This window comes from Pogoniulus pusillus, chromosome 7, assembly GCF_015220805.1.
Source record: "Pogoniulus pusillus isolate bPogPus1 chromosome 7, bPogPus1.pri, whole genome shotgun sequence".
NCBI classification, from domain to species: Eukaryota; Metazoa; Chordata; class Aves; order Piciformes; family Lybiidae; genus Pogoniulus; species Pogoniulus pusillus.
In genome coordinates, this window is record NC_087270.1 from 13,919,646 (window position 1) to 13,946,562 (window position 26,917).

General features: G+C 42.2%; 1 protein-coding gene across 4 annotated transcripts in view; it reads left to right on the plus strand.

Annotated features, from left to right (window-relative positions):
- The window catches only part of SPTBN1 (spectrin beta, non-erythrocytic 1), a 137,569-nt gene that overhangs the window by 36,953 nt on the left and 73,699 nt on the right, over positions 1–26,917 (plus strand). For 3 of the 4 annotated variants that reach the window (XM_064145977.1, XM_064145978.1, XM_064145979.1), the window contains exon 2: positions 3,066–3,262. In XM_064145977.1, coding sequence (XP_064002047.1) covers positions 3,115–3,262 — 148 coding nt within the window. In that variant the 5' untranslated portion in view covers positions 3,066–3,114. Of the gene's footprint in view, positions 1–3,065; positions 3,263–20,484; positions 20,609–26,917 lie in introns of those variants that run through there. The other variant, XM_064145980.1, reaches the window with a different exon arrangement.

Genomic DNA, 26,917 nt, shown 5'->3' on the forward strand with positions numbered 1-26,917 from the left:
CTCTGGACACTTGTAGATAATACTGGTGTTTCTGTTTGACAGACAGAGACATCCACACCACAGAGCCTGGAGGTTTCTGCTGGAGCTCATGTTATCTTCCCTCCTGTTCCAGGAGGTTGTGCAGGACTAGAGCTGCAGCAGAAAAATTGTTTTTCAGCCCAGGCTTAAGGCTGTGGTTGCACATTACGTAGCTGGGCCTTTCTTTGGAAGAAGGCAGGGCAGCCTATTTCAGCTAGGAGTGAATTGTGTTACGCTCACGTCACCACAGCAGTGCTTTACTGCAAGGTGCTTATTTTTATCCTTGCAGTGTGTGTCTGCTATCTCTCTCTGCTGCAGCCATGTTGTTGGTCCCAGAAAAGCAAGCTGTTTTTTGCAATATCTCTGCAGAATCAGAACAAAGATGCAAGTTTTGTAGCCCTATAGGTGTAAGATAATAGACTCGTTTCATGCTCAGTTTAGCTTTATCTAGGATAAATTTTGCTTGTGTGATGCTCAGGAAGGATAAGAGAAGAGATAAAAGTCAAGCTATAGTTGAATGTATTCTGTGTCCAATCATGTCTACCTTTTACACAGATGCTACAGAAATAAATCTGGTAACTTGTGATATCTAAAATAATATCTTTGTGGTATCTATACTGAATTAGCATGTCACTGCATCTCGCTTTTAGGGTCACTGCTTTTATTTTTAATAGTTTGAGCTGCTGCTTTTTCAGTGGGTGTCTCTCCCTCATTGAGCGCTGATGAATACAGAAAGCTGAAAGGACTGAAACTGATGCTGTAGAACAGTCTGATTCCACTCATTGTTTATACCATGGATACGCCATGGATTTAATTGGAATTAACCCTGATTTCTGCCTGTGTACAGAAATCAATGGGAGGCTTTTGTCTAGGCTTGATACTGGATGAGGATCAGCTGCTGAATGCTGTGCAGAAAATGTTTCCAGTGTCCTTTAATCCTTTCCCCCATCTTTTCTCCATGGCTTGTTTTTGGGTTTGTTTTCTTGTCTTCTTTTTGGTCTGTAGCAGCAGAATTCAGCTGAAGGACTTGCTGGAAAACGTCAGCCTGGGTGTGTGCAACAAATGGCTATCATTTTAAATACCTTTCCCAGGGCAAGTGTTCCTCATGTCCTTCCACTTACCACAGCTAAAGTGGTTTCTTCCCACCTTTTCTGAAGATGAATTGGTTTTGGTAACAACTTCTTACATAACAGCCTCGAGTGTGGCTCTTTCCCATTCCTGTGCATAATGAACGGAGTGTTTAGCAAGTAAGCGTGTGAGGAACCTTCCCATCTGTGGTGTGGAACAGGAGAAAACCAACCCTGATGTTTTATTCTAGGACCTTCTGGAAATGAATGCTTCTTAACGGTGTGTGCAGTGACAGTAAATACGCCTTTCTTCCCCTGTGGGGTGGATTGATGTCAGCTGCGGGTTTTTCTGGGCTGTGGGCCTGTTGAAGCCGTTCCGATCACCCTTTCACAGGGCTGCGGTGGCGCAGGGCTGTCAGGGGAGGCTGTGCCGTGCCCTGCCCTGCTCCCCCGCGTCAGCAGGTGGCACCAGACGGCCGCGCTCGGGCGGGACGAAGGCCGTGGCGCGGCCTGGCGGGGCCTTGTTCCGCGCCTGCCCTGGGCCGGTACCCACTTGGCCCTGCCGGGTACCTCCATGAGGTTGGGTTTGGTAGGAAACACGCAGCTATTTTCTCCTGCTCCCCTGCTGCAGTTGTTGGTCTCGCTGCTGCGAGTGGAAACTGCCTAGAAGGGCCGCAGCTGGGGCGGCCTATAGCTTCAGTGGTGGGCCTGAGCCTATAGCTTCTGCTGAGGTGGAAAGTGTGGCCTCTGTGCATGCAGGCTGTGAGCCCCTGTCTGTTCAGCTGTTCTGAGCAGTACAGGGGCTGTTTAACGACACCCCCTCCCACAGGAGGGAGAGCAGGAGGAAACAGATGGATTCACAAAAAGGGAAGAGTGTCTGAGTTAAAAATCTCTTAGGTCTTCCAGTAACACGACCGTTTCTCTCAATGTCTAGCCATGCCCCTTTCCCAAGTGTTTAACTGCATTTTTGAACAATTACATGTCTGTAAAGGTAAATTGTGTGTTTGCGCCTCAGGGTCAGCCTGTAGGGTCTCTCAGAGCACTGACTTCGGAAGTTTGCGGAGGGTGCGACACAGCTGCTGTAAACCCTGGGTGATGGGCAGAGCCTTCAGTCCCTGCTCCCAAGTCTGCGGCTGTTCCTGCACGGTTCACAGCCTCTGGTTTAGCAGCCGTTGATAACCTCCTTCCTCCTGCCCTAGAAGAAAGTGTTAAGCTCTTTTACATTTAGTCCTGATAAATAGATGCAAATTCTGATTAGAAAACAGTATGAATATGCTAACTATCTGGCTGCCTGAAAGAGGAGAGCCTCATGTGGTGTAAAGATTTGCATTGGTGAGCTACCATTTTGTTGCTAGGGAGAGTTCAAAGCAATGCATCAGTTACTTGGTTTTATCTGGATTAATTCATATACGAATTTCCAGGCTCAAACACCAGTTCAGTATTTGCAGGTGAAGAAATAAGTGTTTTCCCACACCTATGTTAAATGCGTTCAAATGCTTGTGTGACTTTTTAAGTATTTGCATTTTCGCAGTCAAAATCTGCACCAGTTTGTAAAGGTGTTGAGGTCTTCTTTGCGCTTCAGGTTTTTCTTAGCTGAGTTCTCCACAGCTCCACGTGCTTTAGCCAACATTCACAGGTTTATAAAGCTGACAGGCTGCATTTGAAAATAACAATTGTGAAAGTACCTTGTTGCACCATTTCATACATGTTCCACTGTTCAGAGTTGAACATGACGGCCAATGTGCAGCAAAGCTACTAGCTTGGAATCTCGCTGAAGTACTTAATTTTTAAAGATGACTTGAAGCATTCAGTTGCTTTCTGAAGGACTAGTTGGTATCTAACCTATTTTTGAGTTTGAACCCAGGCTTTGAGTAAAAGCAATTGATTTTTGAAAGCAGAAGTCTTGAGCTCAAATTTTACCAATTTATTCCAATACATGTACATTGCCTAAATTATTCTTACATATTTTTTCTTTTACAGAAGTTATTAAGAAGAATCTGATGGTGAGACAAGCTTAAGAAGACTCAGGATGACGACCACAGTAGCAACAGATTATGACAATATTGAAATCCAACAGCAGTACAGCGATGTCAACAACCGCTGGGACGTCGATGACTGGGACAATGAAAACAGTTCTGCTCGACTGTTTGAACGATCCCGCATCAAGGCCCTAGCTGGTAAGCACTCATCACATGAGCAAAGCTCTGATACTCTACATATACATATACCTCTACATATACATATACTTCTCCCAGACAACCAGCAACAGAACAAGGGGACACAGTCTCAAGCTGTGCTGGGGGAAGTATAGGCTGGATGTTAGGAGGAGATTCTTCACAGAGAGAGTGATTGGCATTGGAATGGGCTGCCCAGGGAGGTGGTGGAGTCACTGTCCCTGGAGGTGTTGAAGAAAAGACTGGATGAGGCACTTAGTGCCATGGTCTAGTTGACTGGCTAGGGCTGGGTGCTAGGTTGGACAGGATGATCTTGGAGGTCTCTTCCAACCTGGCTGATTCTATGATATGATTCTATACGATAGTAATGAGACAATGTCCCTCTTCAGTGCCTGCACCTGGTCTGTAAACTGGAGCCAAAATTTTACACAGGTCAAGTCTGACTGAACAATTTTTGACATTGTTTCATGCATTGACATCAATGAAACATGATAATACTACGTTGTTTTGCAGAATATACTCATACATGACTTCTGCAAACACCTATTCAGATTTATTATGAAGACTTCTTCAGTGTAAGTGCAGGACAGCAGAGACTCTATCTGTGTATTTATATTTTTTAATTTAGGTTGTACTGAGTCTCTCACCTCATTTGTCTCATCAGATACTATTTTGCCTTGGAAATTATTTTGGTTTGGATTCTGTGATTGACAGTGATATGGTTTCCAGATCTGGGGGGGGAGGGGGGAGTATCAGAAGGATAACAAAATTCTGATTCAAAATATCTGCATTTAGAAATGTTTAGAACATCTTACCTGTCCTGAAATGGAGGAATATGGTAGATGGAGTTAGTTATCATTTAGTAAATAATGCTGACACTACACATTTTCATGAAGAAGCAGAGCTTTGAAAACATGGCCGAATGTGTCCAGAGAAGGGCATCAAAGCTGGTGAGGGGGCTGAAGCAAAAGCCTCGTGAGGAGCAGCTGAGGAGGCTGGAGGTATTTAGCCTGGAGAAGAGAAGGCTCAGGAGAGACCTTATTGCTCTCTACTACTACCTGAAAGGAGACTGTAGCCAGGTGAGAGTCAGTCTCTTCTCCCAGGCAACCAGCGACAGAATGAGGGAACACAGTCTCAGTTTGCACCAGGGGAAGATTAGGCTGGATGTAAGGAAAAAAATTCTTCACAAAAAAAGTTAATTTGCCATTGGAATGGGCTGCCCAGGGAAGTGGTGGTGTCAGTGTCCCTGGAAGTGTTTTTTAAAAAGAGACTGGCTATGGCACTTGGTTGCCATGGCTTAGTTGATTAGATGGTGTTAGGTAATAGGTTGGACTTGATGATCACAAAGATCTTTTCCAAGCTGGTTAATTCTGTGATTCTATGTGCTGTCTTTTGCCGAGTTACACTCTCATCAGCAAACAAATGAAATTTGATTTGGTCTCTTTTTTCTTTAAAACATTTGATTATTGTGTGTTAAAGGCTGTACATTAACCAAATTTGTTTATGCAGAAGGGAGATTATGTCATGTCCTCTCACCTCTGAGGCATTGCCCCACAAAGTAATTTTTATGTGTTCTGTAAATGATTTCCTGACTTATGGTAGCATGCCCACATTCCTGACCTGCAAACAAAATGCCTCAGTACCGTGGGACACACTATAAGCATGAAAATGGCTTGAAATATACTGAGCTTTTTGCTAGTGAAATTTTAGTTACAAGGACTAAACACAAAGCCAACACTTTATAACATGTTGAAGCAATTTTATTAACCATAGTGAGACAGGAGTCATCTGTTTCATTTGTGATTCCAATTAGACTGACTCTGGACTTGCAGGATGACCTTTCTCCTCTTTATGCTGGCTGTGGGTGAGCATTAGATGCAGAACACCCTCACGTGTAAGGCGTGGGGCAGGATCAGGTTTGGAGCTGTGCAACAGAGGAATAAAGTAGTTCACGCAGGTGGGCTGAGAGGAGATCATGTAACTCTAATGCAAATAGTAATGGTATTGACTTAATGGAGCTGCTTGCAGGAAGGATATGCCTAAATTTCATCATTGTTAGAAGATTCCTAACTACAGCAGTTCTTGTCATGGTGTACATTTGAAGTTACAGGTTAAATGCTCAACCTGCAACACAGCTGTGCTGAGGGGGATCAGAAACTGATTAGCTGGACTGATGCCTGTGGTGATAGATTGGTGGTAGAAGAGGAGACCCTTGACTTTTTTTTCATAGTTTGAACTTGCTTGAGAAAGAAACTGTATTTTGCTCCTACCACATTAGTAGTTGTAGCTGTATTACACTCCTTGGGTGGGAAGTGCTTTTAGGACAAAGCTCATTAGCCACATTTGAGTCCCAGATGTAGCCTTTACTGCAGCTGGTTGTTCCACTTACTTTTATGGCAAGCAGAGCTCCCCACCTGAGTAATGAATAATAAACATGAAACTCTTATTTCAAGGAGAAGTAATGTAAGGAAAAGACTTGAATTATTTAGATAGCCTAAACCAAATACAAAAGTCAAAGCAAGTAATGTTGCTGAAGGTTCAGTTCAGAGGTGTACTTAAGCATTTTTCCCAGAGTACTATGTGTTTGTTTTTTTCCTTAATAAGGATTACTCATACAGGTTTTTAAATTCAATACATTTCATACCTGTAATTCTCTACTGCTAGTGTTGAGAACGCTGGGTACTGTAAAAACATGGCTTATCTGCTACAGCACTGCTTGAAAGCCTGATTGTGATGCAGGGAGAGAGGAACAGAGAGGCTGGTATTGTGAATCAAAGCTTGCAGTTGAAGGCTGAGCCATGGCACTGCTGGCACCTTTCAATGTATATTTTTGGATATGTTGCCTGGTGAGTAATCGTCCCTTGCATCTCCCTAGAACAGCATTTCCAGGTTTTTAACAGCTGCAGCCTGGAGCTGGGATAGCAGTAATCTGTCATCATGCTCTCTAAATTGAGAGAGGCTGTTTCTGGAAAGGTGTGCTCTAATTCAGCTGCTCATTGCAGCATCAGAATTGGTAATTGCTGTGTGAAAGCCTGTGTCTGATAGTGCTCGCAAAGCCACAGTGAGTGATGTCAGGAGGCTCTTCTGTGCTCTAAACCCCATGAATTTGACTGTTTATTGCGCTTTCTTCTGGGTGAATCTTATCATGTTCTGGGATAGAATTAGTTGTGCATCATCTCCAGAGCATAGATTTACTGAATAACACTCAAGTCTGTCTTAGGTGGGTGCTGGCTCTTGGCAGGCATGAGTGTATTCCCACACCTCCAAGACTGGCCACCCTCTGACAACAGTGTCATTACCTCCTTGTGCTAATATGAGGGGTTTCAAAGGAGACTAGACACCAGATCTTTATTCCCTGTCTGTAAGATGCAAGCTCTTGTGTTGAAGTATAGAACAACCATAGATATTTTGCACTGCCTAATAGGTATATATTCACCATGAATCTTTCTGTTGGTGCAAGCATCCTCTGTCCACACTAAATACATTCTAAAGTGCGTCTCTTGTGAAACTTCCATCTTGTGTTGATTCTAGTTTACTGTAATTTAAATGAAACTTACTTCATTTAAGGTAAAGAAAGGTAGAGAATGAGTAGGCAGAAAGTAAGTTCTGTGGACAGAGTCTAATATTATCTTTTAGAAAGCATCATAATGGGCCTACATTCCATGAGAATGTTGAAATATTTAAAGAGCAAAGCAGCAAATGGTGGTCAGAACAATCAGTGATCTGAAGAGTGTATTGGAGAAAAGCTCAGTTAAAGCAGGTATGATCTAATAATAGTGGAAGAGCACTACTGTCAGCACAGCATCAGATAAACTGGTATTATTAAAGTGCTCTGCACACCACGCAAGGAAAAACGGGAAGAATTGTTTCAGCTAAATACAAATAGAGCATCTGGGAACTCAACTTTCAATCAGAATCCAGATTTGAAGGGATATGGAACCAGATTGGTTGCCATTCATGTTGAGCTAACTCACTCTGCAACTGATACAAGAAAAAAGTAACTGTATCCCTCCTTCGTAAAGTAAGATACCCTACGGTAGGAAATCAGCTTTCACCTGTCCTTGTTCTCTGTGGTTCTTTGGAAGGACTTAATGGAAGACCAGGTAATTCTACCTGCTCTGTAGAAGCCAGAAAGATATCATGTTTTCGCAAAATTCTTCATTCACAAATCCTCAAGTGTTAGATTTCGTCTATCAGGGACCATTAGCTAACAAGATTTGCTGTGCAGCGCCTTGGTGCACCCAGCTCTTAAGCCTTAAGAAGCAGTTCAGTTGTTCAGCACAATTTTTCTCAGTCTGTGACTGTGGCATTCAGGTGTACCATGCTCACTGTCTTAGACGCTGTTTTCAGGCAGTGTGACAGTGGTCACCTCCAAAACTTTCCACTTCTTCAGTGAGCTAATACAATATTAAAAAACACTTGGCTAAAGTTACTTGCTTTTATGCTCATTTGTATTTTGCCCTTTTGTCCTCTGGGTTTACAGGGTTCGTCCAAGTGACCAGAAGGTCTGTGACTCAGCTGACTGGCATATGAATCAAAAAGAGTTTGTGAAATAACAGAGGCATATCTTCTTAGCTCAGGACAGGTGAAGCTGTGCATTCCTTTTCCAGCTCCACCCAAATGACTGTGCACAGGGCAGAATACCTGCTAGTGCAGTGTGTCACAATGTTCATGAACCTTACAGGGAAACATAGGTACGGAGATTGCGTTTGTTGTGCTGCGTTTGCCCCTGTTGCACAAAGAGAAACTAGGCTCTTAAATTTTCCCAGAAGCAAAAGGGGAAAATCGTTTGAATTGTTACTGAAGTTATGCTATTGAAAAGTTTTTAATATAATGAAATACCTGTTTCTTAAAGATTAAAAAAAAGAGAAAACTTGCAGTGGGAAAGTGCAAGATACTGTATGTGGGGCTAGTTTTGTGCTTTTGGCCCTGATATTCAAGCTAATGCCTTACAGCTCCAGTTCTAAAGTCAGAAAACTCAAACCAAACCAAAACCACACACACACAAAACAACAAAAAACCCCCATAGGAACCAAAACTCGAAGAAAAACAGGAATAAAGATCCCACTTGTAGTCCTCTTCAAATATAATGCACGTGCTTGTCCCTACTACCTAACACATCTCTCATAGGTAGCAAGTTTCTACTGCTTTGCACTGGATATACACTGTAAACAGACAAAATCTGTAGAGTAAGAATGAAGTTTCAGGTTTTAGATGAAATTCAACCAAAACAAACAAAAAAACCCAACATAAATCTTTGACTTTGAAAGAACGTGCTGAGAGAGATGTCTGGCAAAGCTGGCAGCTCATGGCTTGGGCAGATTCACTCTGATATGGGTCAAGAACTGGCTGCAGGACAGGGCCCAGAGAGTGGTGGTGAATGGTGCCACATCCAGTTGGCAGCCAGTCACTAGTGGTGTTCCCCAAGGATCAATCCTGGGCCCAGTCCTGTTCAACATCTTTATTGATGATCTGGACCAGGGGATTGAGTCCATCATCAGTAAGTTTGCAGATGACACCAGCTAGGAGCGTGTGCAGATCTGTTGGAGGATAGGAGAGCCCTGCAGAAAGACCTTGACAGGCTGGATGAGTGGGTAGAGGCCAATGGGATGAGATTTAACAAGGCCAAGTGCAGGGTTCTGCACTTTGGCCACAACAACCCCAAGCAACACTAGAGGCTGGGGACAGAGTGGCCGGAGAGCAGCCAGGAAGAAAGGGACCTAGGGGTACTGTTAGATAGATAGTAGGCTGAAGATGAGCCAGCACTGTGCCCAGGTGGCCAAGAGAGCCAATGGCATCCTGGCCTGGATCAGGAACAGTGTGTCCAGTAGGACAAGGGAGGTTATTCTTCCCCTGTACTCAACACTGGTTGGGCCACGCCTTGAGTACTGTGTCCAGTTCTGGGCCCCTCAATTCAAGAGAGATGTTGAGGTGCTGGAATGTGTCGAGAGAAGGGTGACAAAGCTGGTGAGGGGCCTGGAACACAAACCCTATGAGGAGAGGCTGAGGGAGCTGGGGTTGTTCAGCCTGAGGAAGAGGAGGCTCAGGGGTGACCTCATTGCTGTCTACAACTACCTGAAGGGAGGTTGTAGCCAGGTGGGGGTTGGTCTCTTCTCCCAGGCAACCAGCAACAGAACAAGGGGACACAGTCTCGAGTTGTGCCAGGGGAGGTCTAGGCTGGATGTTAGGAGGAGGTTGTTGACATAGAGAGTGATTTGCCATTGGAATGGGCTGCCCAGGGAGGTAGTGGAGTCAGCATCCTTGGAGGTGTTGAAGAAAAGACTGGATGAGGCACTTAGTGCCATGGTCTAGTTAATTGGACAGGGCTGGGTGATAGGTTGGACTAGATGATTTTGGGGGTCTCTTCCAACCTGGTTGATTCTGTAATTTCATGAATATCCCTTACCTGAGCTATCTAGGGCTTGGAGCACCAGTGCCCTAATTTTAGTAATAACAAGTAATTAAGGAAAGAGAACTCAACAGTACGTTGATGCTTGTAAATCAGGTTTGAAGGGTGTATGATCTGGTAGAGATGATCCTGCTCTGGCAGGGGGGGTGGACTAGATGATCTTTCGAGGTCCCTTCCAGCCCCTGACATTCTATGAGTCCATGATTCTATGAAGGAATCACTTGACACTAAACAGAAAGAAAAACCTTAGAGCAGTGAACCTGCAGATGCATCTTCTCAACACTGGTCTGACAGTTCTGGTTATTATTCTGTGGATTTGTTTACCAGCGAGAGGCCTTTGCAGACTTTCTCAGATGGGCATGAAAAGGCTTAGTTAAAAAAAAATATTACTTTGCTCAAATATAAGATGATGGAATTATTTCAGTGAAAGTTTTTCCAAACATCAACATCACCCAGTGCTTTCTCTCTGGATTTTACTGATGAAACAGTTAGTTGTAGTTTCTAGGCTTGCAATACATTACCAGAATCTGTTGGAAGTTAATGTTAAAAGCAGGAGTATCATTTTGCTTGTTCTGTGTCAGGCAGCCATCAAGGGAAAGACCATGGCAGCAGAGAAGCTGCTGTACTTAAATGTGTCACCTGCTGACTGTATTGGCTGTGACTGCTGATAAACAGTCTGCTCTTACCAGAAAACAAGAAGAGACTTAGCCTATCTGTCACTGCTCCTTTATGTGTTTGCTTTTAAGGTAACTGGTGGAGAAGTGTATATAAAATAAGGAGGAGAAAGCAGACAATAAATAATACTTTGCTCCTAGCATTTTTATTTTTAAAGATCATCACTAGAGTGACCCAAACACAAGTGTCACTGTATGTCTATGATATGTACAATAACTTTAAGTGTGAACAATTTGTATTCAGTGACAGCCTTTCAGAAATTTAATTTGGTACAGAGGACATTTGTGTCTCATTGATGTAGTAAGATGACTTTTGGTATCAGTGATGCAGTTTTATGTTTGCTTTCTTTAGAATCAAACAAGTAGTGTGCAAATTACATGGAGATGTAAATCAGATTATTTGTAATCTTATACCAGATCCATGGTCCAATGTAGCTTCCTGAGCATAGAACCAAGCTTCTGAGAAAGAGTACTACTCAGTGTAACTTAGGAGGTTTTTGGAATCATGCATTCTTGTCTGCTTCAGAGACAGTATTTGTGATTATTTGGTAGCAGTGCTGCATGTGATTGCATCCTGGTGAATAACTGTAATCTGGCACATGCTGATCAGGCAGGATGTAAAAATAGGTTTGGGAATTGAGCAGGGTAGGAGAAGTTACTGGCAGTTCTACTCTGGAAAGTCTGATGGTTGCAGTCGTTTTATGTCTCAAATTCTTTCAAGACTAGTAAATACCCAGATGGACATGTAGATGGGAAAGCCCAGCATCTTCTCACCAAATGAATCTGTACTGTTCCACCTCTAGATCTTTGAATTCCTGTTCATTAAGCTTCAAGACTGGAATACAGGTACAATATCTGCTTCTCGAGGCTTCTTGTGGAGAACTTCAGTCCTAATTCACAAAGAGCTGACTCTGTGCTTTTAGAGCAATTTAGTAAAATTAGAGTAATTTAGCAAAATAAGGTGCAAGATAATTCTGTACTGTGGTTAAGAAGTGATTAGAAAGCCATCTATACCTAGAGGAAGAAGTTGGAAAACTCTTGTATATATGCTGACTCCATGTGCATGTATGCATACACGTATCTGCTTTTAGGATATTACCAAAGAAATACCTGTGAAGGTAATCCTGCAAGCAGGTAAATCTGCTTGACCACACCTGGGTATTACACACAATGGTGATGCACTAACTTTCAGAGTGTGCTTCTTTCCTTGCATTCATTTTAGGTGAGAACTGTGCCTTTGCTCCCAAACTTGCACAGCATGCTCCTGTCTGTTTTAGTTTTCATCTTCCAGTCATCACCATGGCATCAGGAAAGAGTAAAAGCACCAGGGAACATGCTTTTGGCTGCCCATGATACTGGGATGAGTGATCTTCAGCCTTGTGTATCAGCTGAAGCAGGAAGAGGCAGGGCATAGTTTGTGGAGTAGAACACTCTGGCTGCACCAGCTGCTCAGGGAAGGGAAAAATACTCTCTGTGAAATACTGTCTGTGTAGTTAGTGAGAGCTGAGCCAGACACAATAGTAAAGCTCTGGTAAAATCATGCTGAAATTGATGCTTTAGGAGGAGACCTGCTAGCCATATTGTCAGCTGGTGTGTCTTGGCGTTCTCTGTTGGATTCTGTGAGACCATGCTGATTTCCACCACCTGAGAACATGACCCGTAGTGTCCTGTCATGGGAAACCTGGAGACTGTTCTTTGCTGTTTTAGGGATATTTAATGCAGAGAGACCATGGAAATCATCACTGAAATAACCAGACTGATTTTTATATGCTTTGCTTAGACATCTTAATGGAAAGGATTTCATGGTAATATTTTATTACTGTTTTTTAAAATTAGGACTCATACCAGGAGTGAGCTTGGCTGTGGATGCACTGCAAAACCAAGTCATGAGTCTGTATTTTAAAAGAATTATTTGCACACAAAAAAAAAAAAAAAAAGCAGAAGAGAATGCTCTCATTTCATGTCTTCAGCATCTAACTAGTGATGTTTCTGTAGTTATTGTATTGTATTTTATTCTGTCAAATCTGCAGTGTGCCTTGCCTTTTTCCTTCTGTTTGTTGCTTGCACACTTCATGAAAGCACTCCCTGAAGTATAAATAATGTTTAGCAGAGCACTCTGCAAAGTGGAATTCAATGTAGGATTAAAAAATATTTACTAATTTTTGTTAACCTTGGAGTTCTTCTAATGGGGAAAGATTAGTGATGAAATAATTCTCTGGGATCAGAGCTCTGATTCTTATCTTGAGGTAATACCCTGGAGAGATACAAACCCATCTTGCCCTGAGATCAGTTGCCTTGATGAGGAAAAGGCAAAATGAAACGGAAGAGGGGTGAGGATCAGACAAGTAGAGAAGATAATGAAAATCCACTTCCAAGTTCCAGTTTTTAGTTTCTGGCATTCTTCCTAACACTTTTAGAAAATAGAATGAACTTTCATCTAGTGTATTTAAACAACAACAACAAAAGTCACAAAAAGAGACCCAACTCATCCAACATTTTTTTTTCCTGACATTTTCGTTCTCTTCCATTTAGATTGAACAAGAGGCTCAGCACAAACCTTTACTGCTTCAGCTTTCCTGGATCTTTATTACTTGGGTACAAGAGATATAAAATTCTGCAGGGAGCCAAATTAACTTCAGAAGCTTCTAATTTAGCTCCTCCAGTTTTTGAACTGACATGATGAAGAAGTAATTTCTTTTCCTCACCCTTAAAGTAGCCACATGTGAATGTGAGTGGTCACAATTGGGCTGTATTTGCTAGTATATATGTTTTCTGTTCTAGCTCTGCAAAGCAAGAGAAACAGTAGAAATACATGCTTTGGCTTATGGAGATTTGTAAAGGATCAGCATGTTCTGCCTTTCTGCCTGTTGCTTTCACCCAATTTCCATTTTGTTCAGAAGTAGCAGAAGATTGAATCTTCATGCCTGAGTGATTATGGTGTAGCAACACTGCGTCTTCTGTGCGCATGGTCAAATCGGAAAAAAGATAAAACCCTGCAAAAGGAAGAACAGAAAAAAAAAGATTGGGAATCTCTCTCCTACATATAAACAGAGATGCAGTTGAGATAGGGGAGTAAAGAGGGGAGAGGCAATGAAAAGAATTCCAATTAAAAAAAAAAGGCACATTAAAACCTATAAAAAAGAATTTTCTGAATTAAAACCAGGAAATGTTTTCATGACAAAATTTCACAGGAAGAAATATATTAATGCATTCCTGTGCATCATGCTTAGTTTAAAGAGATTTTTAAAGGGTTTTCATCTAAGTCAAAAAGTGAACATTTCATGGGCCACAAACACTGTGAATGTAGTTGTTTTTTTCAGGGATGATGTCCCTGCTTTGATGAGCTCATAGAGTAGAAGCAGCAGTACATTTCAGAAGAATCTCCTTGGACTTGAATACAATGCAACTCAGATCATCATTTCAGTGCCTGCTGTAGCTGTTTTCTGCAGCAAGTCCTGGCAAGCATTTCACTGTTGCAGTTAGCAAGGACACAGTTACAAAAATTATGTCAGTTTTACTGTTAATCTGGCACTTGTGTAAACTGCAACCTGAAACCAGGTGGAACTGACCCAGTTTCGGTAATAAATTGGTATTCTGTCCTGATTTGTAATAAGATTCCCAAAGGTTTTGTGCTGCTTTGGTCTCAGACGTTACAGCCTACAGGTGCATGTGGAGGCTGGAGCCGGCTTCTACATGGAACTCAGTGTGGAACTGCTGGAAGGCTAGCCTGGACCTAGCAGAAGGAAAACATGTGAATAGACCCTTCTGTAATACAAACCTTTGTCTTTTGCTTTTCATCTGCCACTTTTCCTTGCCTTTTGATTGCATGGGCGCTCCCAGGGCCACATGAATCACACAGAATATATCTGGAAGGGACTTGGAGGACCAAATACTTTGTTAGTTGCCGCTAATCTAAAATCCCCTGTGAAGACAAAAATTGGAATACTTTCTGAAATGGAAATGCTACTTAGGAAAAGATCTCTTGTTCTGATTGTATTTGTTTCGCCTTCTGAGACAGTTACTAAGTACTGCAGGAAATGGCACAGTTGTGAGATGCACGATTCTGTTCCCACTAATACCTGCAGAAGAGTTAATTAAGTTGGCATGCTAATTTCTGCTTAGTGTGTGGGCTGCTTCTGTCTGTGTTCCAGCATCTTAGATACAAACTGGAGGGAAAACAACTAGCTTCTCAGGATTAATGTTAGGCAAATTGTCAAATATGATATAAATGCCTATTTCTTATTACATTCTAGAACAATCCACAGCAACCCCCTTTCTTGATCTATACAGGGAGAGATTCTGGTTGTAGCATGTCGTATCAGCAGAAGTTGAGTATGGCAAACATGATTAGAACTGTGGCGCGAGTGGAAGTGTAAGAACTTTACCCTCTTGAAGGAGAAGAGCAAATGTTATGTCATTTCTGTGGCATTTTAGATTAATAAATCATCTTTTTTATCTTATAATTTTTTTTTCTAGTTAGTCACCAACTAGGCACTTTACAAGAACAAATAAGAGTGAAGAGGAAAGGCAAGGGTGATGATTAACCCGATTTGTAGGCCTGGCATGCATTCTGCTTCCCATTAGACAGACAGTCGCCTTTCCTGGAGTTGTAAAGTCGCGTTTTTCCCTCAGAACACGACAGTACAAAGCACACATTTGTTTTATGGTACCTGAGGAACATTCTGTACATAGCATTCTTGGTTTTTCACATACATGTTAAGTGAATGTATGTTAAAGGTGTGGACTCTTGGACACCGAGACAATCCCATTGCATGTACTGTCTCCATTGCTAACCCAGTAAAGCCAGCTGATATTAATTCATTTTACTGGTGGAAGATAGTGTGGTTTGGTAGAGAATTTTTACCTATTCCAATTCTAGCAAAACTGTGTGGGTAATATTACTACTGCACACTTACCAGTTACTTTCTTTGAAAGAGTTATGGACTGGATTCTTGGCCAGGATTTTCTTAAGAGGGTTTTGTGTCTATTCTTTCTTTGAGGATTCCCTGAGTTTTTCTGAGGTGATTCTTTTTGAAATAGTTTAGTTCAATCAGGAATTTGGATGGTAATTTTGCTAGATCTAACATTAGTTAGATCTATAGAAACACTAGTTTTGTCCTCCATAAAAGGAACTTGTTCGCTTCAGCAGCGGTTTTCAGAACTGTGCAAAGACAGATCCTCTTCTGTTCTGAGTTATGTGATTGCTTCTAGATGTACATTTGTAGTATTACTATAATCAACCTCTTGTTAGTCCTGAAACTTTGCAAAGCTCTGATCATGTTAACTGAGTTGCATTATGGTTAAGTGGTTAATAATTTGTGTTTTATTGACTCTTTGAAAGTACACAAATAATGCAAGCCATCATTACCAGTGAAATACCATGGGAGAGGTGCAATTCAGAGAATGCAAGCACAATTTTTGTCACAGCTATGGGAGAGAAAGGAGATCAAAATTTAGAGAGAAAGGGAAAAAAAACACAACAAACCCCTCTCTTCCTAATGTACTAATTTAATATACATTTTGGGCCTTATTTTCCTGCAGTGCTGTAATCAGTGATGAATTACAAGCTGTGTTGATTTTATAAGTTACACTTGGACCAGGTCTTTTGAAGAGTGGCTGAGAGAACTGAGGATGTATGGCCTGGAGAAAAGGAAGCTCAGTGGAGACCTTTTCAGTCTCTACAGCTCCCTGAAAAGAGGTTGTAGCAATGATGGTGTTGGTCTCCTTTCTCTAGAAACTAGTGATAGGATAAGAGGAGATGGCCTCGAGTGCTGCAAGGGGAGGTTTAGGCTGGATATTAGAAGAAAATTCTTTACTGAAAGAGCTATCAAACACTGGAACAGACTCCCCAGGGAGGTGGTTAAATTGCCATCCTTGTAGATATTTGAAAGACAAGAGATGTGCTGCTGAGGGACATGGACATGGTTTAGCACCAGAGTTGGTACAGTTAGATCACAAGACGTTAGGCACTGGAAGGGACCTCTGGACCTCTTTGATTCCAACCTCCTTATCAGAGCAGGACCATGTAATCTAGCACAGGTTACACAGGAATGCATCCAGACAGGCCTTGAAAGTGTTAAGATAGAACTTGCCGTGCTGCAGGTTACATCCATTGCCCCTTGTCCTATCACAAGGCGCAAATGAGAAGAGGTTTCCCCTTCCTTCTTGACGTTCAGCCCACATATATTTATATATGTCTATTAGATCCCTTCTCAGTCTTCTCCCCAGGTCTCTCAGCCTTTCTTCACAAGGCCTGTGACCCAGTCCCTTAACCATCCTTGTAGCCCTCCATTGGACTCTCTCAAATAGATCCCTGTCTCTCTTGAATTGAGTATGAAATGGTTGATTTTAAAGGTCTTTTCCAACCAGAATGATTCTACGATTCTAAAAATTATCTATGACCCTTAAAACATTAACTTCTCTCCATAACATATTTTCTAACTGCCGAGAGTTTAGTCTATTAAAGGGAAAACTAGTAGAAACCAGGTATAAAGGAGGACTTTACATGTGAGGGCCTTGTGATGGATTCAGTGCATTTGCTACACAGCAGCAGTAAACCAGGTCTCAGGTTTACTAACGTGGAGTTGACAGCAAGTGAATGTGTTGGGATTGATGGCACTCAGATGAAACTGGGGCCTGGCAGGATGCCGGTTTTGAAGAAGCCTTGCTACATGTGGTGTAGTGTTTCACAGACAGATCCCCATTTTGCTTTGCATTTTCTACTGAATTACCACCAACCCGTGAAACAAAGCCTTCAAAATGTATGCCAACGGCCCGGTAAAGCTGCAGTAATGCCTTGGAAGATGAGTCAGCAGCACCTGGCCAACAGGACCAGCCCCAGGAGCTGATACCATCATTAACAAAGTCTGTCACATCTGTTGCTTGGGGACCTGTTGTTCAGCCCAAATGCCAACCTGGGTGGCAGCTAAAATGAAGTCAGAATTTCACAATGTGTTAGGATTTCTTGTCTCTTTTTCAAACTCTGAGCAAAGTAAGCTGAGTTTGGACACAGATTCTTCCTTTTTCCTTTAGTGTTTCCCTATACCTTGTGTGAAATTTTGCACTACTCCATACCTGCTGGAATCCTTTCTCTTTTTAAGGTGATGTTTAATACTGCTTGGTAGGCCAGAAATAGGAAGATAAAGAGGGGAGAAGGACCAAAAAGCTCTCAAACCTCAGCTTTTGTTCAGTATTTCTTGGGAATCTTAATTTTAGCAGATTCAGTTTTCCCACAGGGGACACTCTGAAGCATAAATTCATGTAAAATTAATGTTTTATGATGAGGTGGTGAAAGCCAGTCTGTTTTTTTATGTAGATCAAAGACAAATTATTATTTTTAAAGTTTTGCTTTTGTAATACTTTGCATTTTAATATTTCTAATGGAGCCCATGTACATTAATGTGTTGCCTGCCAAAGGTGTTGGGAAAACTTTCATCTGGAAAAAAGTTCCTGGCTCCTGATTTGCGGCCTTCACGTTGTTAAAAATGCTCCAGCTCTCATGTCAGTCACTTGGACTTTAGTTTTGCCTTCTGAGCTTGCACAGCAACACCTGTTTGCTAAAGGTGGGACAGTAATGAGCTGATATGCCTGCAGGTGGGGCCTGGCTGCCTGCCTGCTCTCTAGGGGAAGGGCTTTGTTTAATTATAACTTAGGTCAGACAGTGCAGGCAAAAGCTGCTGTTGGTACAAATCTGCAGGAAAAAAAGCTAGTGATGGAAATAAGCCCATACTTGTGAGCTGGGTGAAATGTGCTCCTAAGGGCTGGAGGAGTTTACATTTGTATATTAATGGCTCAGCTTACCAAGGTCTTCCCTGTAAACTTGGGAGCTTTTTTGTATTTTTGTGTTGCACTTCTTCCCTTCCACCCCAGCCTGGAAATCTCATGGCCACGACTGTTATACTTAGGTCCCTGCTGTGTTCTGGAGAGACAACTGACCATCAGGGAAAGGTTTAGCAGGAATGGGGACTCACTGTGCCACATCAGCGCATTGTTCTTGGGAAAGCAGCATCCTGGCTGCTGCTGTGACAAGTGCAGGTGCTTCCTTGGATCCTCTATTTAGCTCACAAACATGCTTTTAAAACACAAGCCTGCAGTACCTTGCTCCCCTGTACAGCAGCATTTTAGCTGCCCCTGTGGACAACCACTTTTTAACCTGGCGCTGTAAAATACGTCTTGGGCAGCTGAATAGTCTTTTGTGGCCAAGTGTTAAAAGGATTGAAGGCCAACTGTCACAAATGTTTTAGGTTCTACTTGACATCTTCTATAGTACTATAAATGTTATGTAAATACAGCTATATTGATAGAAAAAGGTTCACTGAAATATAATGGTAAAAGTCCATCTGTGTCAATATAGTAAGGAACTCTGGACTAGGACTACATTGTTGTTTTAAGTAAAACACTGTAGTTACACTTAAAATATTTATGGCTTTATTTTATGACTTTGGGAGCAATATGCCAGGCATTTTGAGCAGTCCGAATGTTTTTGGAAGCCCCAACTTCAGATGAGAAGTGTTGGCTTGCATCACTTCTTCCTAAATCAGCACCGTTTGTGGTTGGACTTCTTGCTTTGGTTTGTTGGTAGTGGCTGGCTGAATTTCCACTTATGCCTGCGGGAGATAGGGCTGCAGCAAGTCAGTGGGAGTGGACTGAGCTTCTCCCACAGAAACTGCCCTCACAGAAATTACTATAGGACTAAAAACTTGTGAAACAACAGTAACAAAACAAAGGCAACATTTTGAAATGTTTAATGAGGGTACAGAGTGGGAGGAGAAGAGAACACGGATTCCACTGGAAAGGAATTTGAAAATGCAAGAGAAGAAAAAAAGAGAAAGTATTTTTGTGAACATTATCTGCAGCTTTAAAAATTAAGTGACTATTATATACTGAGAATATGCATATGGAATTGACCTTTTTGATTTCACTGATTCATGAGGGCTAGAAGCTCTTGTCCCTGAGGAAAAACTGACATCCTCTGCCTAATACCATCTGCAGAAACGGACTACTTCTCGTCCCTAGCCCTGCTGCTGCTGTGCATATTTGTCTTACAGCAGGGTATTAAGGTGCCAATCAGAGGCAAGGCATCCTTATTTATGTTGCAGACCTCCAGTGCATAGCCCAGACAACCATTAATCTTCCAGTAATACCCAGCGCGCTGATAAATGGGCGAGGAGCCACGTTACACAGAAGATGTCAAAATCCTCAATATCGACAAGTAACATAAGCTGAAGCGACAGGAATCGGCTGTTTAACGAACCTTTCCACAAAGCCTTCGTTTGTTCCCAGTGTGCTGGAGCGTACATCTTTCCGCGGCCGTTGCTAAACACTGAATGAGAGCTTCTGTGTGCGTGTGTTACTTTTTCAAGTGAACTGCCTTGCAGATAAATAAAGAAAAGTGCCCTCCTTTTCATCTGATAGTAATCTGAGACTTTTCCGTTACATGAGGCTCTTAACAAAAGATTGTAATTCCATCAGCTTTGCTCAGGAAGATACCACTGTCCTTTGCGGCCACGGCGGCACATTGGGAGCGGAGGGCTGGGACCCTGCTGCCACCGTGTCCCCTGAGGCCCAGGGCAACGTGGGCTGCACCCAGCGGAAGAACTCTGCAGCTTTGTATGAGCTGCCCTGCTCTTCCCCTGCTCCACCTCCCCTTCGCCCTTGGTACAGCCTTGGTTTCCTCCACGGCGCTGTATGGTAATCAAGTGACATCAGCCCGCGCCCAGGCGGCTGCTGATTATATTACAAACCGGCAGAAAGGTCTGAGGTGTGTACGGCTCCTGGAAGTGCTGGCAAGGACGGCAGCGCGTGGTCCCATGCTTTAGCTTTGGACTGATCGCCGGCTGGCTTTTTTATCTGATTCCGTTTCACCAGAGCCAGGCAAGCATTTGAAACCAGGTTGGAGCGCATGAGAGTTGCCGGTAGTAGAGCAGGGAAAAAAACCTCGTGGTGCTTTAAGTTTGAACCCGCTGCAGACAACTCACCGCCAACCCGCAGTGCTGGATTTTGAACCGAAGCTGTTATTTGCTTAGGGCTCAGTGAGAGCATTTTCTCTGGGGACTGAAGCCAAACTACTGAGGAAGCTGGGATTTACGTGGATGTATGGTGGAGAAACCTGTGGTTCCTTTATGCTGCAGTTCATCATATCCCTGTGTTACCTGTAAATGGAATTACAAAAATCAACCAGTATGCCTGGGCCGTTGTCCCCAGGATATGCAGCTCAGGTGCCGTATAACTATAACCAGTTAGAAGGAAGATTCAAGCAGTTACAAGGTAAGCCTGTGCATAGTTGGGTTTGGTTGGGTTGGTTGGTTTTTTTTTTTTGGTGTTGCTATGTTATGATCCCCATGAACATATTAATCTGGGCTTGTTCTCATTGCATTAAAGTGGTAATGAGAGAGGCCAAAAGTGGTGCTGTAGGAAAAGGCTTTGTGTTTTTTTAGAGTTAACATGCAGCTTTTATCTCTCTGAAGGTGTCTTCAGACTTACACAGTGTTAAGATCCATGTCCAACCTCAGACTCAGCATTAGGTATCAGGACTAAACAAGACCAAGCTTCTGAGAACAATAAAGCAGGGAGAGTGAGGAAGTAGTCTTCCTATTTATTTTATCTTTAAATAAAATATGGTTGTACTTTTGGAAATTAATCATAAAATCCTGACTTTGTTTGGGTGTCATTTGCAGTAGGAGAGCTTTTTCTGACTCCCCATGTACCTCCTGTAACAGTGGGTGGCTTAACTTCTTTAAATGAAGGACAGTTGTGTAATTTCCAAATCAGTCAGTTTGCTCATGGTGTAGAAGATCTCCAGGAAATCTTTCATACAGTTAAGCACTCAAAATTTTCTTAATTTCGTATCAGTCGACTTTCAGACAGGGAGAATGTCTAATGCTTTCCATTAAATTCACTCTGTGTGAGAAAACACAGAGTTGGGAAATTTCTGTTGGGAAATGGTCCTGTGAAGGATAAGGTAGGCCTCTGACCTGTACTGGAAACCCAAATTATTAGCAGGGCAGAAGAGGAGGATCGTGTTCTGCCTCAAACATAGCCTGCTGATTCTCGGTGTAAGGCATGGCCCAGTGATGAATGAACTCTAGCATAGCAGTTTCAAAATGAAAAAGGATTCTTAACCAAAACCAAACCTCCTCCTCTGCATCCATGTGACTCAGTAAATAATCCTGGAGCAGCCTGAGTACAGTGAAGTTCATCCCTTCTGTGCGTGTTTCTTATTTTACTCTGGTCTGTGCCACAAGTGTGGTCCTGTGATTCCTGCCAGAAAGGGAGGAAGAGCCTGGTTAGGGCAAAGAATTTTCCTATTTGCTGGCTTAAGGAGGGAAGAGAAAATATATTTTATTCATAGTACTTTGTTTATCTTGTAAACTAGCTTACAATAGTGGCTGCTTACTGGATACACTAAAGTAAAATGACAGCATGTGATGATTTAGGTGTTACCCACCCCTCTTCCCCCCCACACACTTTGGAAATCACGTAGACTAGTCTCAGCGAGCTCTGGAAATTTGAATGCAGCTTGTATTTACAGCTTAGCAGAATATACAAGCAGATATTTGCAATATATACAGTTATATACAGAAATATACAAGGTAAAAGGTAATACTCCCAGGAGGGGTTCCCAACCGTCCTTCCACCTTCTCCCTCTCCCCTACCTTACCCCAGACGTTGCCTTGTGCCCCAAGAAAGAATGGAGGGTCGGCCAGGGGGTTAGGAAGCAAGTGGATTAATCAGAGAGATGGAAGGTGAGGTTAGAGAGAAATGCAGCCCACAGCCTGGACAAAGAGTAACTCCTTTTTCTATGTTTGTATTCTTGCTCTTATACATCTCAGCAAGCCTATGAGTGAAGTAGACATCAACATTGTTTCTCTTTCACAGCCTGTGATCTAATCCTTCTTACCAAAACATTCTAGATAGCTTCAGACTAGCACACAGCGTCTTAAACGCTGGGAACACAGACATTCCTCAGGCAAGGCATGGAAAATCCAAGCTTTGACCTTGCGAACACAAGAGGGAATGCACTATCTTGGGTATCTGTCAAATCTTAGGCTGTGATACTTGCTTTTAGAAGAATGAGGTACAAAAATCCTTATCACACCTCTTTCTTTTTTCTTTCTTTGCTGGTGAGGTTAGCGTTCTAAAGAAGGCAGATTTTATCATTTTCAGGATCACTGCTTCAGGAATCCATTATCTGTGTGTTTACAATATATTGAAAGAGGAAAACAGACACAGTGTTGAAAGCCCAGAAAGTGAATTTTCCCTTCAGTGGAATGGACTGTGTTGATTTAATTGCCCCCCAACAAACTTAAAAAAGTTACAGTAATCCCCCTGAATGTACTGCAATTTCCTCCAATAAAGCAGAGAAAATGCAGTGAATTCTTCTGTAAGGAGAGACTTCGTGTTGGACCATCCCAGAGCTGTTTACTCTTTGCAGAGAAGGAATACAGACTTGAAAAATAGTACTGCAAAAGATCTTGTTCCGGGTGGAACTTAGGTACAGGAAATGTTTTAATTTAGGCATTAGATACTCCATGAAATGCTGCATAACATGAAAATATTCTAATTAGCCTCAAACCAACACAACTGTCTGTTGTAAAGGGGGAGTGGTTGAACTGTGCTGACAGAGAAGGTGTCTTCCCTTGCTTTAATGGCATTTTGTTTGAAAAATGTCTAAAAATCTATTAATTTGTACTTGTAAAATGTTGAGGAGACTCCTGTCTTCTTCCTAGAAGGCTTTGGCACTAGGCGTTGCTCCAGATTTGGACCCATCAAGGATGGGGTGAATGCATGTAATATTTTTCAGTTATGGATTTACCATCATTTTTACTTCTGAAGCTATACAAACAAGAACAGATATGTTTCAGACCTCCTTTGCTTACTGGTAAAACGTACCTTTTGAAGTTCTCCTGCCTTTTTATCTTTCGTGTTTTCTGCCTTTATAACTGTTTCACCCTTCTTGGCTGCAGTAGTTCTGCTTTCTACTGCAGCACCAGTACTGGCCTTATACAGAGTTACTGTGGCTTCTGCTCATCAATGTACTGTTGAGTTCTCTTTCCTTAATTACTTGTTGTTACTAAAATTAGGGCAACATGTTCTTTGCACACTGAATTTGCCCCTCACTTTTCACAGTTCCAAGAGTTTTTGTGTGAGTCTACAGCTTTGCACTAGATACAGTCTAGTATTATAGAGACACTGTTCAGATCTATTGAAGGTTCCTTAAAAAAGGGCTTAGGAGCATATTGTTTTGCTAACACAGAGCAAGTGCTCAGGCCCTGTGCATAGCAGGGGTGTGAATCACCAGCGTGTAGAACACAACTCTGATTTTCTCTTTCCTGAGGTAGACCATGTTAGACACTGCCAACTTCACAGAAGAGAGGAGCCAACCTAATTCTGCCCCAAAATGCTAGGGACAAAGCCAGTTCAGATCACAAGTGGTTACCAAGGCACTCCTACATTCCACCTCTTCTAAATGCCTTGAAGTGATCATTGCAAGGAAACTCTGTTATTCAACTTGGCATTTAAAGCAGATTTTCCAGCCCTTGTCTCACCGGGGTGTGAAGCTGGTGCGAGTTGTGGGATTACACCGAAGGGACCAGACTGGCTTCTTCTGCACCTGGGAAGGATCACCTTGGAGCTCCTGTTTCCCTTGATGGGCCGGATGAAGCAGGATGTAGCAGAGAGACTGCTACCAGCAAATCAAGGCTGCCTTTGTGTCAAAAGGAACTCTGAAGCCTTGTGCATAATAATCTAAAAGCTTCAGCATACTTAGGCCTTGTTAGGATGTCAGTGCAGGTGTGGGGAGAAAAATGCTTTAGCAAGTTCTGTTTCCTTTATTATGTTTCAGTAAGTTCTTATTATGGTTAGTTCTCCTGGTTCTGGAATGATAAATGTGAAACGGTATCAGTGGTTGCTATCATCGTGAATCTAGGTGTGGAGTTTTAGTTTTCATGGCCACTTCTTCGGTAGGAAGGGGATCGTGTTGCAGGGCTGGAGTAGGTTTCTGCAAGACAGAACTCCAAAACTGGTTTGCAGAAAACGCCTTGTGAAGGGTATGTTAGCACAGAAGATTTGTCCTCCTTAGTCAATGAATTAAATGAAGAGCAAAGCAGATGTTATACACTAAGGCTCTCACCTGTGCTACTTGAACAGGACTGGATCCCGTGGATTGGTTTGGCACAGCTGTACGAGTTAGCAGGAAGAGATTAATGCAAGCCAGGAATTTGGAAGGAGATCCCTGCAGCTGTATCACCTTCCACAGCAAGACAGGAGAGGCCGTGCCACAGAGAAGCAGCTGTCATCACTGCTTGTGGGCTGCTTCGCACCTGGTTAACAGGACAGGGCGGGATTTATTAACAGTCCTGGAAATTACTAGCTTGGTCACTTATCTCCTGCAGTATGTTTGGGAAGTTTGGTCTAAGGTCTGAGGCTGTGCCCGAGGCATGAAATTTCCAGCAGTAATGAGGAATGTAAAATCCTGGGGATGGGGTTGAGCTAGATTGGTGCTCCTGATAACATTTCCCGAAAAAAGCCAGCTTTGGGAAGCAGCTCTGTGGTGTGCCCAGCTAGGTGGGACACCTTTACTTTGTTTATTCAGCTTGGAAACTTTGTATTTAGTGAAAGCCTGATGTGTTTTAGTGAGCAGATTGCCCAAGTGGAAGCACCTTTATTTTATTGCTCCTTTTGAGCCACGCTAGAAATAGTATAGCTTGAAAAATTTGAGAGCTGATGCAGTGATCACTGGAGTAAGCCTGTAAGAAAGAAAGATCTTTCTCATTAGAGGTGTTTAACCTGACTTTAGATCCCTTCTAAACTGTTTTATGGGAATGAAGCACTGACTGTGACTACATAACATTACTTGCAGTGGAAAACAAAATGCAATTGTATGAGTATCCCCTTGGGCAGGGGAGCTCCTTCTCCTATAATACTTTCACCTGCAATGACTCAAGGAAGTTTGATCTGTGTTTGGTTTGGCCTAAAGAAATACACAGTTTTAAGTGGTCAGTCTGCTTTGACAATATAGGGATGTGTATGCGTATAGTGCTTTCCATCTAGGCTGCAGAATAGCAGGAAAATTTTCATCTTTGTTTTTTTGTGTTGTAAAGCAAGAGTTCCCCACAGGTCTTCCTCGAGAAAATCATGTCTTCAAATCCCTGTCTATGCCTAAGGATAGAAAGGGAGTGCCTCAGGTTTGCAGGAGTTGATGAGCTGCTGTCCTGCACTAGGGCAGCGAGATCTTCAGCTGCATCCAGGATCTTCAGAAATGATGAGGACTTCCTTTGAAAAGACAGTTTCCACAGCAAGATTTACCTTTTAAAGGGTTTCAGTCTCTTACGAGCAGTGACCTGCATAGCTACAGGCAGATGATTACAGAATTGAAGGGCATCCTACTTTGTCTACCAAATTGGTCACTAGCATTTCTTGTCATGGTAATTTCTGTTAAAGGTGAAATTTGAGAAGGCCGAATCTCATTCCAGATTAAATGTCTCTGGTTTACTTGGATTTTTTTTTTTAATTTCTCCCCCATTTCAAAACCTACTGAAATTGTAAATGTATTCATATTCCTGTAGTGGATTTTGCTTACCCTCCCAAAGCCTGCATGTGTTACAGCATGCTTCGGTCTTTTGGTTTTGGTGAACACATGAGCACAAACTACATGTTTGGGAGACCTGTGAGAATTGCAAAGAGTTTTAAAGTGATCTCAAATGCAGTGTTTTGAATTTCTTTGCATTTCTGTGACAGGTGGCCCTTGATTCTGTTCAATTTAAAAACTGTGGCAAATATACTTGATTCCTATACTCTGGTTTAGGGCATTTTAGCAATTTGAAACAAAGATGTAGCTGAATATTGGTGAAAAGTCCTCTTTGTCTGGAAATATTTCAAATGTGCAGGTTATAAAAGCAATTTTTGCCAACTAATTTAGTATATAATTAAAGGATTTAACTTGTAGGAGATGACTGGATGAGCATTGTAAATAACATATTCAGGTTCTTCATTAAAACAGATGTTTGTAGCAAATCACTTGCTATGACTTGCATTTGTCTAGTCATAAAACTAGTTAGTTAAATTTTGACTCTTCACACGTTCCCTTTTAAACGCAGAGCATCACAGTGAGAAAAGACTACTCAGAGCCACCTTGTTTTTGCCCTTTCCAGAAGTAAAAACCCTTCAGTTAGCCGCTGTGATTTATTCATAGTCCTGAATGTTGCAGCAGGGCACAAGTAATCTGCCCTTCCTTAGGACAGAGACTGATGAGGTGAGCACAATCAGAAGTGAAAGCCATGTTTCAGTGACCACATGTGTTGTCTATTAATTTTATTACACATGAACTATCTAACTTTGCCTCCACACTTCTTAAATTCTTGCCCATAGACAACCCACAGTAGAAGGTTTTACAGAAGATTCTGGAATATTTTTTCTATGAAAACAATGAGGAACCTAGAAAAAAAACCCAACAACATTAAAACCTTTCACTCTTATTCTCTCTCAGTCCTGATATAGAAAAAAAAAACTCTCACAAAACTAAGAGATTTTGACAGCAAGTTTTGGCAGAAGACTTTCTTTTAGAATGAAAAGTGA